At 38.7% G+C, this 13,090-nt stretch overlaps 1 protein-coding gene across 1 annotated transcript in view; it reads right to left on the bottom strand.

Annotated features, from left to right (window-relative positions):
• Window positions 1-12,552, bottom strand: part of LOC133639427 (neuromedin-K receptor-like) — a 45,337-nt gene extending 32,785 nt beyond the window's left edge. The window contains exon 1 of the mRNA XM_062032719.1: window positions 12,115-12,552. Within this exon, the coding sequence (XP_061888703.1) occupies window positions 12,115-12,479 (365 nt within the window). The 5' untranslated portion in view covers window positions 12,480-12,552. The remainder of the gene's footprint in view (window positions 1-12,114) is intronic.
• Window positions 12,553-13,090: the final 538 nt, after the last annotated feature.

Raw genomic sequence — 13,090 nt, 5'->3', positions numbered from 1 at the left:
AATGCGGCTGCTAGACTTTTGATAAGAACAAGAAAGTTTGATCATATTACGCCTATACTGGCTCACCTGCACTGGCTTCCTGTGCACTTAAGATGTGACTTTAAGGTTTTACTACTTACATATAAAATACTACACGGTCTAGCTCCAGCCTATCTTGCCGATTGTATTGTACCATATGTCCCGGCAAGAAATCTGCGTTCAAAGAACTCCGGCTTATTAGTGATTCCCAGAGCCCAAAAAAAGTCTGCGGGCTATAGAGCGTTTTCTATTCGGGCTCCAGCACTATGGAATGCCCTCCCGGTAACAGTTAGAGATGCTACCTCAGTAGAAGCATTTAAGTCCCATCTTAAAACTCATTTGTATACTCTAGCCATTAAATAGACCCCCTTTTTAGACTAGTTGATCTGCCGTTTCTTTTCTTTCTCCTCTGCCCCCCTCTCCCTTGTGGAGGGGGGGGACACAGGTCCGGTGGCCATGGATGAAGTGCTGGCTGTCCAGAGTCGGGACCCGGGGTGGACCGCTCGCCTGTGCATCAGTTGGGGACATCTCTGCGCTGCTGACCCGTCTCCGCTCGGGATGGTTTCCTGCTGGCCCCACTATGAACTGGACTCTCACTATTATGTTAGATCCACTATGGACTGGACTTTCACAATACTATGTCAGACCCACTCGACATCCATTGCTTTCGGTCTCCCCTAGAGGGGGGATGGGGGGGGGGGGGGGGTTACCCACATATGCGGTCCTCTCCAAGGTTTCTCATAGTCATTCACATCGACATCCCACTTGGGTGAGTTTTCCTTGCCCTTATGTGGGCTCTGTACCGAGGATGTCGTTGTGGCTTGTGCAGCCCTTTGAGACACTTGTGATTTAGGGCTATATAAATAAACATTGATTGATTGATTGATTGATTGTATTACAAACTCAAACGCGTTGCGCGCGATGCTAGCTTATCTGGCGACGTGTTAGTACGCTAGAAAAATAATTCTTCAAGGTTCGCTTTTACAAAAACAATGTCACGACAGCTTGGTTATTACACAGGTTGCAGAACGTACATGAAGTATTGTTGACAGTTTTTGAATACAATTTTAATGTGATTTAGTGGTAGAATCGTTTGCTGCCATTAGCTGCATTGCGCTGCCACATAGAACAAGGCGATTTTTACATGTTAGAAAGCGAAAGAAAAAAAACTTGTGTCGTCTTGTCATAATTATTATTATAAATTATCTTGCTCATAATGATTGTGAACGATAAGCAAAATCCCCAAAAAGTGCAGTTCCCCTTTAAAAAGTTGGACACAGTCTACAGTTATTTAAAGGCTATGTTCACACTCAAGGTGTCCAAAAAAAAGAAAATTTGATTTTCAGATTAATTGCGATTCTTATTTGTAATGATTCTTAATCGATTAAAAAAAATATTAACTGATTTTTTAAATATTTTTTTTCAATCTGTCCTGTCCAGTCACTCAGGAAAATCATATAGTTGATGTAGATGATCTATATCTGCTGTACAGATTTACTTTTGAAAAGAGAAGTGTTGGATACTTCTCTTGTTGCCTTATTTGTATTTGACTTTTTTAACTGTTTTGGTAGAATTTTATTAAACAAATCCAGTTTTCTTTTAAGTAACAGAAATTTATCAGAGCTTTGTATCTAATTTATGGAGGAATGTAGTTCATCATAGAACTGGCACCCAATGTTGTTAAAAATATATCGATTTTGAATTGAGAATCGATTCTGAATCTAATCGTTATCCCCAAGAATCTAATTGAATCGAATAATGTGGTGCCCAAATATTCACACTGCAGGGTCGAAAGTCCAATTCAGATTTTTTTGTCAAATCCGATCTTTTTAGTGGCCGTTCACATCACATAAAAAATTTGATTTCTAATGTGAATGCAAGCTGATCTTTTATGTGGACATGATGTCATGATGTTGCACGGCAGTGTAAGTAAACATGGCTTCAATTCTTGTCGGTCTCGGTACTGGTGCATTTGAGGCAATTTCAAGGATTTTTGTGCAATGAAAGTCAACATTTTCGAAACCGAATTATTGCACGCAGAGGATTAGGAAGAAAGAGGACAAGTATTTTGGCTCCGGCATTTGTACGGGATATTTTGCTTGGATGTCTGCTTGAAGAGCGTGTCTGTGAGACAGGAGTGGAACTTTCACGTGAGTTCCTAAAACATTATTGTCACCTGTTTTCTGCTCCATTGTCAAGAATTCCTTTTGGGACCGTCTATTTTGACGAATAATTACGACGTTTATCGCTTTTTGATGACGTTCTGGGTGGACGAATACCACTTGAGTGCGGGAGCGTTCACATTGAGGACGCATTGCATATATATTTACGATTTATTTCCACAAACGAAAGAGGTCTGTGTCGAATATGAAGAATTCGGAATTGCTCCCTGAAATTTGCGGAAATGTCCAACCAAAACACAACATTTTAAATTAAACCCATTTAAATCCCCTGCAATGCATGATGGGGAAATGCAAAAGACTCTCTCAACACGTATCCATGCGCATTTTAGTTGCTTACAATTTTTGATTGATTAAAGAGGTCGTCACGGAAGTAAACAAGGTACGAGTCGAACTTTCACATACTCTTAATATCCAATTATATGAATTGTCATTTATATAGTTAGGATACCCCTGATATATACCGGTAGTATAATTGAAAAAAATAACAGCATTAAAAAAATACACAAAAACCTATTGATTTAATTTGTTTTAATCAACAAAAGGCTCTAAAATTATAAAAGAGTGTTGCTTTAATAGACTACATGTCTAATATGTTTGTATTTCTGATATTTTGACGCACACGCGTATGACGCAGGATTTGTCTGTCACTCGTCTGTCTTTGAGGCGCCAGCACTGATCCTCTCTCACGGCCGTGTGTGTGTCAGTTTGCGCAAACTTTTCGGAGGTGCTCAACAAAATGCAAAATAGAGCTCGCAGAACGGTGATGAGTTTTGATAAATCACGTATAAAATATTTACATTTTCTCCTTTGACCGGGTACTGTGGGCATTTTTGTGACCAGCATATATTTTGCATAGTAATGAAGACAGACATGTTCAGTGTGCTATAAAGTTCGGACATGTTGCAGTAAATCAGGCCAACACGACACGATATGAAATTGCCTCCAGTCCTCTGCAGGGGACGTCAGCTGGCTGGTGCAGGCCCCGCCCACTTTGGAGCTAAAAGTGAGCATTCCAAACTCTTTAGAAAACAAGCCTAAAATCACTACTGTCTATTTTGGGCGTCATTTTAATAGACATTATTTTTAGGTCCAGAATTAGGACATAAGTACCAATTATGCATTGGGGGGCCCTTTATTTATTAGTTGCATGTTTAGGAAGTGAGCTTTGAACACATACACACTATACTGCCGTCTGGGCGCAGCATCTTTGTGTGTTTTGTTTTCATTACGGCCGGGCCTGAAGCCACTGCCACATCTTGATATTGAACCATTGTGATGGACGACGCTCCATTGATGAGTGGACAGCCTACGTGATAGCAATCGCCACATTATTCCAAGTCACATGGTTGATTCAGCGTCAATTACATTGCCGTCTAACGAAGCACAACATGACACGCCAGGGCGGGACGATCATATCTGCAGATCTCCAACCCGCAACACGTCATTGTGATCGATGCAGTGCTGGCATGGAGACAGGAGTTCAGAATCAGAGAACGATTGCACTATGAATTACATGATTGTTCATTTTATTCTAGGGGTGTGCTGATTTAAAAAAAAAAAATAATAATATTGCGATTTCTAATCGATTAAAACAAAACTAATATATATATATATATATATATATATATATATATATATATATATATATATATATATATATATATATATATATATATATATATATATATATATATATATATATATATATATATATATATATATATATATATATATATATATATATATATATATATATATATTTAAATTTTTCCTAAAAAATGTCCTGTCCAGCCACTTTAGTAAATGTTTGGGTAGAATTTTATCAAACAAAACCAGTTTTCTTTTAAGTAATACAGACATTTATCAGAGCTGTTTATCTATTTTATGGAGGAGTGTAGTTCATCATAGATCTGGCACCCAATGTTATTAAAAAGTATTGATTTTGAATCGAGAATCGTTTTGAAAAAAAACAAAACATCTTTTTCTGAATCGAATCAATACCCCCAGAATCGAATCGAATCGTCTGGTGCCCAAAGTAATCAGATCACATTGCCTTGTATGTAAAATCTCCAGTATTAGTTGATGCCCTCATGTCCCCCGATAGGCACACAAGGTTGGTCTTTTCTCGTATTTTACTGCGGTCATTTACAAAAGGTAAACATGTTTGTTAGTAGATACACAGCAGCTAAGCGCAAAATAGCACACAAGCTACATATACAATACATTGTGGCGTAGCATAGTGTGTTGCGCTGCCCTTATGCCCTTGACAAGTCAGGACCAACACGTCCGACTTTGACTTGACTTTTATTCAGAGTGGTTTGATCTAAACTTATGCGGACTTATGGGGGATCCCAAATACACGGCAGCAGGTACCAAGAGGTAGGAAAAGTTGATTTTGCGATAGGATCGATTCTGAATTATTGATACAGCCGATACCAAATATTTTTGCTGTAGTACCGATTTTCGAATAAAAATATCAATACTTTTCATACTTTAGTTTTTGGAGATAATGTACAATATATCATTCAGTAACTAAACATGTGAATGAGGCAATGTGTCTATGTCGAATGCTGAACAACATGTCCAGTATTTTCACATTAACAGGTTCATGTACCTGAATTGTTATTTACTTTTTATGTGTATGGTAGTTTTTAATAATACATTGATTTTATTGCTTTTATTGTTGTCAGAATAATTGTATCTCAGTTATCACAAAACTTTTTTGTTGCCATGAGTTCCCGGCGAGAGCTGTCTTTGAGCTTACCAATCAAAAGGCTTGTAGAACTCCTGTACGATGGGAAGCGACATGAAGGCGTCGGTTTCTTTTATCTATTGTAATCCACAGGAAGATTTTGTCTTGACCCGAGATCTACAAAGGGAAGAGGAAGCAGGACCCGACGCAAGCTCCAGGCATCTTTTCTTTGAACTGTTTACGACCCCCTTCCTTTAGAAACAGCTGTTGCCATGTAATCAGGGAAAGTCCAAATAAAAGACGAGGCGTTCAACCTTTCGTCAGAGCATGGTGGAAGACTGTGCAAAGAGTACAGCCAAGACGTTTCTCCTCAATGAGCTAAATTGAATTCTGTCTCTGTTTAATTCCTTGCTTCTTGTCTGTTTAATAGTGTCATCAAAGTTTGAGCCTGACAATTGTTTTACTCATTTCCTTTTTGTGTAGCTTCAAACACCATTTTCCTATACTTTGTATGATTTTTGTCCAGGTTTTTTTTGTATTAGCTTGACTATATTGTTAATAAATATACTTCAGAGTTTGGATCAAATAAATAACTCCCCTTTGTATGTTTTATCCTATGAGATATGTTATTATTCGAATAACAAAATTTAATTTTTTTTTACAGACATATTAGATATATTCGCACAATGTTTGAAAAGAAAATCAGTGGTATCACACATCACTAGGGATGATGTTCGAAATCGGTTCTCCCAGTTGTTCGATAAGAAAAGAACCGATTCCATGGACTCAAATCCCTTTTTGAGAACCGGTTCCCATTATCGAGGCCACTATAGTAAAGAAAAAGAGTTGGTTCTTTATTTGAATCCCTGGGAACGAATCCCTTCCCACATACAGGAAATGCCCTGTGGGACCTGCAATGTTATGCCCCTTTGATTGTAGACTCTTACTGACACCTTGTGGTGATATGAAAACACTACGCGTCATTAGTTTGGGTACTTCCGGGTTGAGACAGTTGAGAAGTAGACAAGTTGTGTTAGCTCTTACAAGCCTTGGAAAAGATAAGTCTGTAAGTAAACTGTTTAACTTGTTTATGTAACTCAATATTAAGGTGGAAAGTGTTTAAGTTTGATACTAAGATGTTTATTGAAAAAAAAATTTTGTGCACTGTTTCAATGGATGTTTTGAGGACTTAAAATGGCTGCCAGTTTTTTTTAAACTTTCAACACTTAAGTTACGAGATCAATTTTAGATATATCTGTCAATTTTACGTTTGAACTATTATTTTGTTTGTTTTATGCGCTTTTGTCAAAGAAAACGTTGATGTTTTTGTATGGCAACCACACAATATATGCAATATTTTCCACATAAAACATTTTAAAGTGAAATATTTGAAATAATTGGAGCCTTGAATAATTCATTATAACATTAATTTTTTAATTTTTTTTTAAGCAATGGCAAAAAAGAAAAATAAAGATAGACAAAAAAAAAAACAGCCTGCATGGCAGCTTTGTGTCAACATTGCAACTTTTTCGAGTTAATGTTTATTTTTTATTTTTGCAATAGCATTTCCAGAATGTGTGGCGGGCCGGTAAACAATTAGCTGCGGGCCGCAAATGGCCCCCGGTGCGCACTTTGGACACCCCTGGATAAGAGGATTTGATAATGGGCTCGAACTCAATAATTTCTTATCAAACATCATCCCTACACATCACTAGGTCCCCTCTAAAGGGGGACTGCCCTTTTTGGGAGGGAATTTTGCCTATCATTCACAATCCTTATGTAAGACAAAAAGACATATTTTTTTATCTTTTTTCATGCATTCTAAATCGTAAAAGAACGCTAGCAAAAGTCATCCAACAACTGAGGTAATAGGAGTCGCTCTATTCCGCCTATAAAGTGTTCCAAAAAAACATCTAAAAGACTCAATCATCTTTTTATAGACACACTGTAAGTATATATGCAATGTAGTAACATTCATAATAACATTTAATATTTACGTATTTTGCTCATGTTAAGCATACGTATGCTAATTTCACAGGCGCATCACAAGGTCCACGTTTCCCTTCAACAACAACAACACTACTAATCATGGCAGACTTCATGAGAGACAACAACTACTTTGGGACAAACGATGATGCAGAACCTTATATTTTTGAGCCTGAATATAAGGAGGATGATCTAAAAGTTTTAAAAGATGTGTGCTACACTAAGCATCAAGTAGCAGTGCTAAACAAGAAATACAAAAATAATGCACTTACTGTACAATGTCTGCTCTCACTGGGATGCCGACTGATGGAACGTTTATATCTTCCCTTTTAGATAAAGAATTAATCATAATCCTCAAGCAGGTTTAAAAAAAAATAAAAAAAGATTCCACAAACACATTTATTTTTGTATACTTGCCATCTTCGGGTATAATTTGAATGTTAAAGTTGACCAACTTCTCGATTCATGTCCACAACCTTCTACTATCCAAATGAGAGGCATGATTTATAATCTAGAATTAACTTTCACCAACTCAGTGTCATGATCCGTGGTCTGGATCATGTTTTGTGTTTTCGGTTTGTTTTGGACTCCCTTAGTTTCTGGTTGTGCACCTCCTGAGTTTGTTTAGTCGCCATGGTTACGTACTATTTTCACCTGCCTCTGTTATTCGGGAAGCTCACCTGTTTCCAATCAGAGACAATATTTAAGCCTGCCTTTGCCGGTCACTCGTCCTAGCTTCTTTGTTTGCGGTATGCAACTGTTACGTTGGTTTATTCCTGTTCTCGATTCCTGTGCTAAGTTGTTGCCTTAGCTTCCCGTGTGATTCGGCACGCTTCTCTTTTGTTTGTTTTCTGTCTTTCGGTATAGTGTATGATTTGTGATTAATAAATCATCTCCTACCTTCACCTTTTCGGCCGGAGTTGTCCGTTTTGCATCTGGGGGAACGACCCTGCATAAAGATGCGACCCACACGTGACACCCAGAGGTGATGCAGCAGCTCAGTATGTCAATATAGCAACATAAGCTATAGGGCTGTGAATATTTGGGTGTCCCACGATTCGATTCAATATCGATTCTTGGAGTCACGATTCGATTCAAAATCGATTTTTTTTTTCAATTCAACACGATTCTCGATTCAAAAACAATTTTTTCCCGATTCAAAAGGATTCTCTATTCATTCAATACTTAGTATTTCAGCAGGATCTACCCCGGTCTGCTGACATGTAAGCAGAGTAGTAGATTTTTGTAAAAAGCTTTTATAATTGTAAAGGACAATGTTTTATCAACTGATTGCAATAATGTGAATTTGTTTTAACTATTAAATGAACCAAAAATATGACTTATTTTATCTTTGTGAAAATATTGGACACAGTGTGTTGTCAAGCTTATGAGATGCGATGCAAGTGTAAGCCACTGTGACACTATTGTTCTTTTTTTTATTTTTTTTTTTATAAATGTCTAATGATAATGTCAATGAGGGATTTTTAATCACTGCTATGTTGAAATTGTAACTATTATTGATACTGTTGTTAATAATATTCATTTTTGTTTCACTACTTTTGGTTTGTTCTGTGTCGTGTTTGTGTCTCTCAATTGCTCTGTTTATTGCAGTTCTGAGTGTTGCTGGGTCGGGTTTGGTTTTGGAATTGGATTGCATTGTTATGGTATTGCTGTGTATTGTTTTGTTGGATTGATTAATTTAAAAAAAAACATTTTCAATAAAAAATATTTTTTTAAATAAATAAATAAAAAAATCGTTTTTTTAAAAATGAGAATCGATTCTGAATCGCACAACGTGAGAATCGCGATTGGAATTCGAATCAATTTTTTCCCACACCCCTAATAAGCTAGTTAGCTCTCTATGATCACAGCGCCACTAAAAATAGTTTGTTTGCGTTAGCGCTCATAACAACATCATCGCTAATACTTGGTTAATATTCAGGTCCCAGGATGTAAATAGAGTATTGTTGGCAGGTTTTGGATGTATTAGTGTTTTTCAACCACTGTGCCACAGCCGTGAGATATTGTCTGGTGTGCCGTGGGAAATTATGTAACTTCACCTAATTGGTCCAAAATATATTTTTTGCAAATCAATAATTATAATCTGCATATCATGTGCCGTTGCTTAGTGTCAGTGCTGTGTAAAACACGGCAGGGTAACCACGTAATACTCCATGTCAGTAGGTGGCAGCAGGTAGTTTATTGCTTTGTAAAAGTCGGAATGTGTCGGGTGAGACGAGGATGGTTTGTTGTGATCCCAATATACAGCGGGAGGCAGCATGCAGGTAAAAAGGTATGTAATGCTTAAACCAAAAATGAACAAAAGGGAAAGGGAAAGGAAAAGGCAATGGCTATGCAAAACGAAAGTAAAACTGAACTGGCTACAACGTAAACAGAAACAGAATGCTGGACGACAGCAAAAACTTACGGCGTCCACAAAGTACATCCGTACATGACATGACAATCAACAATGTCCACACAAAGAAGGATAGCAACAAATTATATAGCCTTGCTTGCTAACACAAAACAGGTGTGTGGAATAGTGCTCAAAGGAAGACATGAAAATACTACAGGAAAACACCTACAAAACAGGAAGGGGCACCAAAATAACAGCGCAAGACAAGAACTAACGCACCACACACAGGAAAACACCAACAAACTCCAAATAAGGCACGACGACCTGGTGGAGTTTCATTTTTAACGATTTCTGCTGGTGGTGTGCCTCCGGATTTTTTCATGAAAAAAATATGTCTTGCCTAAAAAAAGGTTGAGAAACACTGTATTAGACAGCTTTATGGGCAGAATAGTGTCCTCCCATTAGCTGCGTTGTTAGCCACCTCGTACTTGCAGTAATTTAGCACTTAGAATGAGTAAAAAAAAAAGAAAAACATATGTGTTTTTGTCTTATGTAGGGATTGTGAATCATACGCAAGATTCCAAAAAAGTGATTTTGACGATGGTATCATTAAATGAACCATGACCATTGAAATGTACAAAATAAATGTGAAAAGGAGCAGGAAAGAAGTCACACTTGATAATAGCCTCTCTCGTGCTTGCAGCTCCGAGAAGAAACAATCCAGCTTATTTATTTACAATAAGTCTGGAGATGCCAGTTGAATTCTGAGTATGGAAGATGTTCATTACTGACTCCCCTCCCACCCAATTGGACTTGTTTCTGCCTTTCAAAAGTACATTTCCTGCCTGCATTGATGGAAAGAGACATTGAGAATTCATGCTGAGGGGTTTTTTTTCAGTCTTTTTTACACATTTTACAGCTTAGAATATTAAGGTTCTGCAGTTATCGTGGTCTTAAATACTGAAGTTTCATTATGCAGAATTCTGCTTATTTTCCAGCTGTACACCGGTCATAACATTAGGTACATCTTTTTTTGAGCTGGAGCCAATTCAAGCAGGACTTGTTACCCATCACAGTGCACATATGAACAATCATACTTGCATTATATCTATATAAGGACATTTTAGAGTCCCTATAATGCAGGGATTGCCAAATGATTGGGCGGGCCCCCTCAGGGGAGACCAGGAAGGTTTTAGGGGGGGCCAGTGTTAGCTCTTTTTTCATTCTTGGAATGATGCACACGCCTCCAGTTAGGTGGCAGCACTGTTCAAATCAATCACAAGACTTAACAGATATAATCCAGTTATACATTACACAAGTCTTCACTCGGTGGCAGATAGGTGATGGTGCCAGCAATTCACAGAGTGGTTTGTACGGATAAATAGACAAATATTATCGGGTTCTCAACTGTATTTCAATTTAGTGGGGGCGTGAAAAAAAAAATTCCCTAAAGGGGGGCATGACAAAACATAATTGAGAAGTAACCATAGAGTGGTTTGTAGGGAAGAATAAACAAATGTGATAAGGTTTTCAATGGTATTTCAATTCAAAGGGAGGTGGGGGAGGGGTGCAAAAAAAACTATGCCCGCAAGGGGAGAATGACTGAAAATAATTGAGAAGTACAGAGCTAGGTGGTATTTAGGTGCTAGTGCCAGCAACTCATAGAGTGGTTGTGCGGCTGAATAAACACATATTATCAGGTTCTCAATTGTATTTCAATTCAGGGGGGGGGGGCATACAAAACAAATTACGTCCGCAAGGGGGGCATGACTAAAATAATTGAGAAGCACAGGGCGAGGTGGTATTTAGGTGCTTGTGCCAGCAACTCATAGAGTGGTTTGTGCGGATGAATAAACACATGTTATCAGGTTCTCTATCGTATTTATATTTGGGGCGGGGGAGGCATGCAAAAAACAAACTATGTCTGCAAGGGGGTCATGACTAAAAAAAATTGAGAAGTACAGAGCTAGGTGGTATTTAGGTGCTAGTGCCAGCAACTCATAGAGTGGTTTATACGGATTAATAAAGACATTTTATCAGGTTCTCAATCGTATTTCAATTCAGGGGAGGGGGCATGCAATAAAAACCATGTCTGCAAGCGGGGCATGACTAAAAAAATAATTGAGAAGTACAGAGCTAGGTGGTATTTAGGTGCTAGTGCCAGCAACTCATAGAGTGGTTTGTATGGAATAAAAAAACAAATATAATCAGGTTCCTAATCTTATTAAAATTTAGGGGGAGCATACAAAATAAATTACATCCGCAGAGGGGGCATGACTAAAATAATTGAGAAGCACAGGGCAAGGTGGTATTTAGGTGCTCGTGTCAGCAACTCATAGAGTGGCGTGTACGAAGAATAAACAAATGTTATCAAGTTCTCAATCCTATTTACATTTAGGGGGGCGGAGGGCATGCAAAAACAAACCACATCCGCAACGGGGGCATGACTAAAAATAATTGAGAAGTACAGAGCTAGGTGGTATTTAGGTGCTAGTGCCAGCAACTCATAGAGTGGTTTGTATGGAATAAAAAACAAATATAATTAGGTTCTCAATCTTATTTAAATTTAGGGGGGGGGGGCGTGTAAAAAAAATGATGTCCCTAATGGTGAGCATTACAAAAAAATAATTGAGATTCACTGCTGTTACGTGTGTTAGGGATGTGGAAGGAAGTGATACTCAAATACAGTCAGCCAGATGCATGCCAGCACAACCTAATAAATCTAAGTAGAAAATCTCCACCCCATTAAATATAATATTATATAGTCATCAACATTTGGTTAAAAAGTGGTATCTAGGCAACATATTAGTATGATGGATTTTGCATCTTATCAGAATATGAATGATGTGATGGATATGTCATCCATTCATCCTGCCAACCTGTCCACGGCGATGGCGGTCATAGAGTAGATGCTGGCGAACACCGACGTCACGGGGAAGAAGTTGTGGAATCTGCAGTAGGCTTCCCCAAAGTACCACTCCCCGTGGGTGGCGTACACAAAGTTGATCAAAGTGTTGAAGGCGGCCATGGAGGCGTCGGAGAAGGCCAAGTTGAGCAGAAAGTAGTTGGTCACCGTCCTCATGCGCTTGTGAGCCAGAATGATCCAGATGACGATGAGGTTCCCGAACACGGCCACGGCCAGCACCGCGCTGTAGGCCACCGACCACAGGGCGACGCGCCACGGCGGCTGCACGAACTGGTTGGTGTAGTTGGAGGTGAGGTTGGACGCGTTGTTATGCGGCATCCTTGATCTCCTGAGGGCTTCCGCACACACACGCACACACACACACACACACACAAAACACTAGTGGGAAAGGCGAACGGCTAAAAGCGACGAGGGAGGTTGAGACGCCGCGGCGCGCAGAAGGATCATCGCCAGCCTTGTATGGGAGAATGCGCGCGGAGGTGTGCGCAAACGCCTGTTGAACATTGGCTCTCCGCGCCGCGTGCGCACTCGGTGACGCGCAAGTGGCGCACACGCGTGAGGAGATCGATCGACACTTGTGGCAGCTGCTTGAAACTTCATCCATAACAAACGCACAATAACGCACCTTATCAGTCGGTGCACATTCTGTGCCTTTATCCTGTGTGAACAGACATATTGGACTATTTTATTAGTATGCATGCGCCTTTATGAGTATAGACGTATTGGTGCAGAACTTGTGTTTATACGTGGGATAAAGATGATTCATAATAGTTATATCAGCAGTGTCAAACTTGTTTTCATTGAGGGCCACATGCAATTATCGTGGCCCTCAGAGGGCTGTACCTGTATTAGTGAAGATGCAGTATATATATATATATATATATATATATATATATATATATATATATATATATATATATATATATATA

The sequence above is a fragment of the Entelurus aequoreus genome, linkage group LG22 (genome assembly GCF_033978785.1).
Source record: "Entelurus aequoreus isolate RoL-2023_Sb linkage group LG22, RoL_Eaeq_v1.1, whole genome shotgun sequence".
Classification (NCBI taxonomy): domain Eukaryota; kingdom Metazoa; phylum Chordata; class Actinopteri; order Syngnathiformes; family Syngnathidae; genus Entelurus; species Entelurus aequoreus.
The sequence above is the reverse complement of the archived record's forward strand: the minus strand, read 5'-3'. Positions and strand labels throughout refer to the sequence as shown.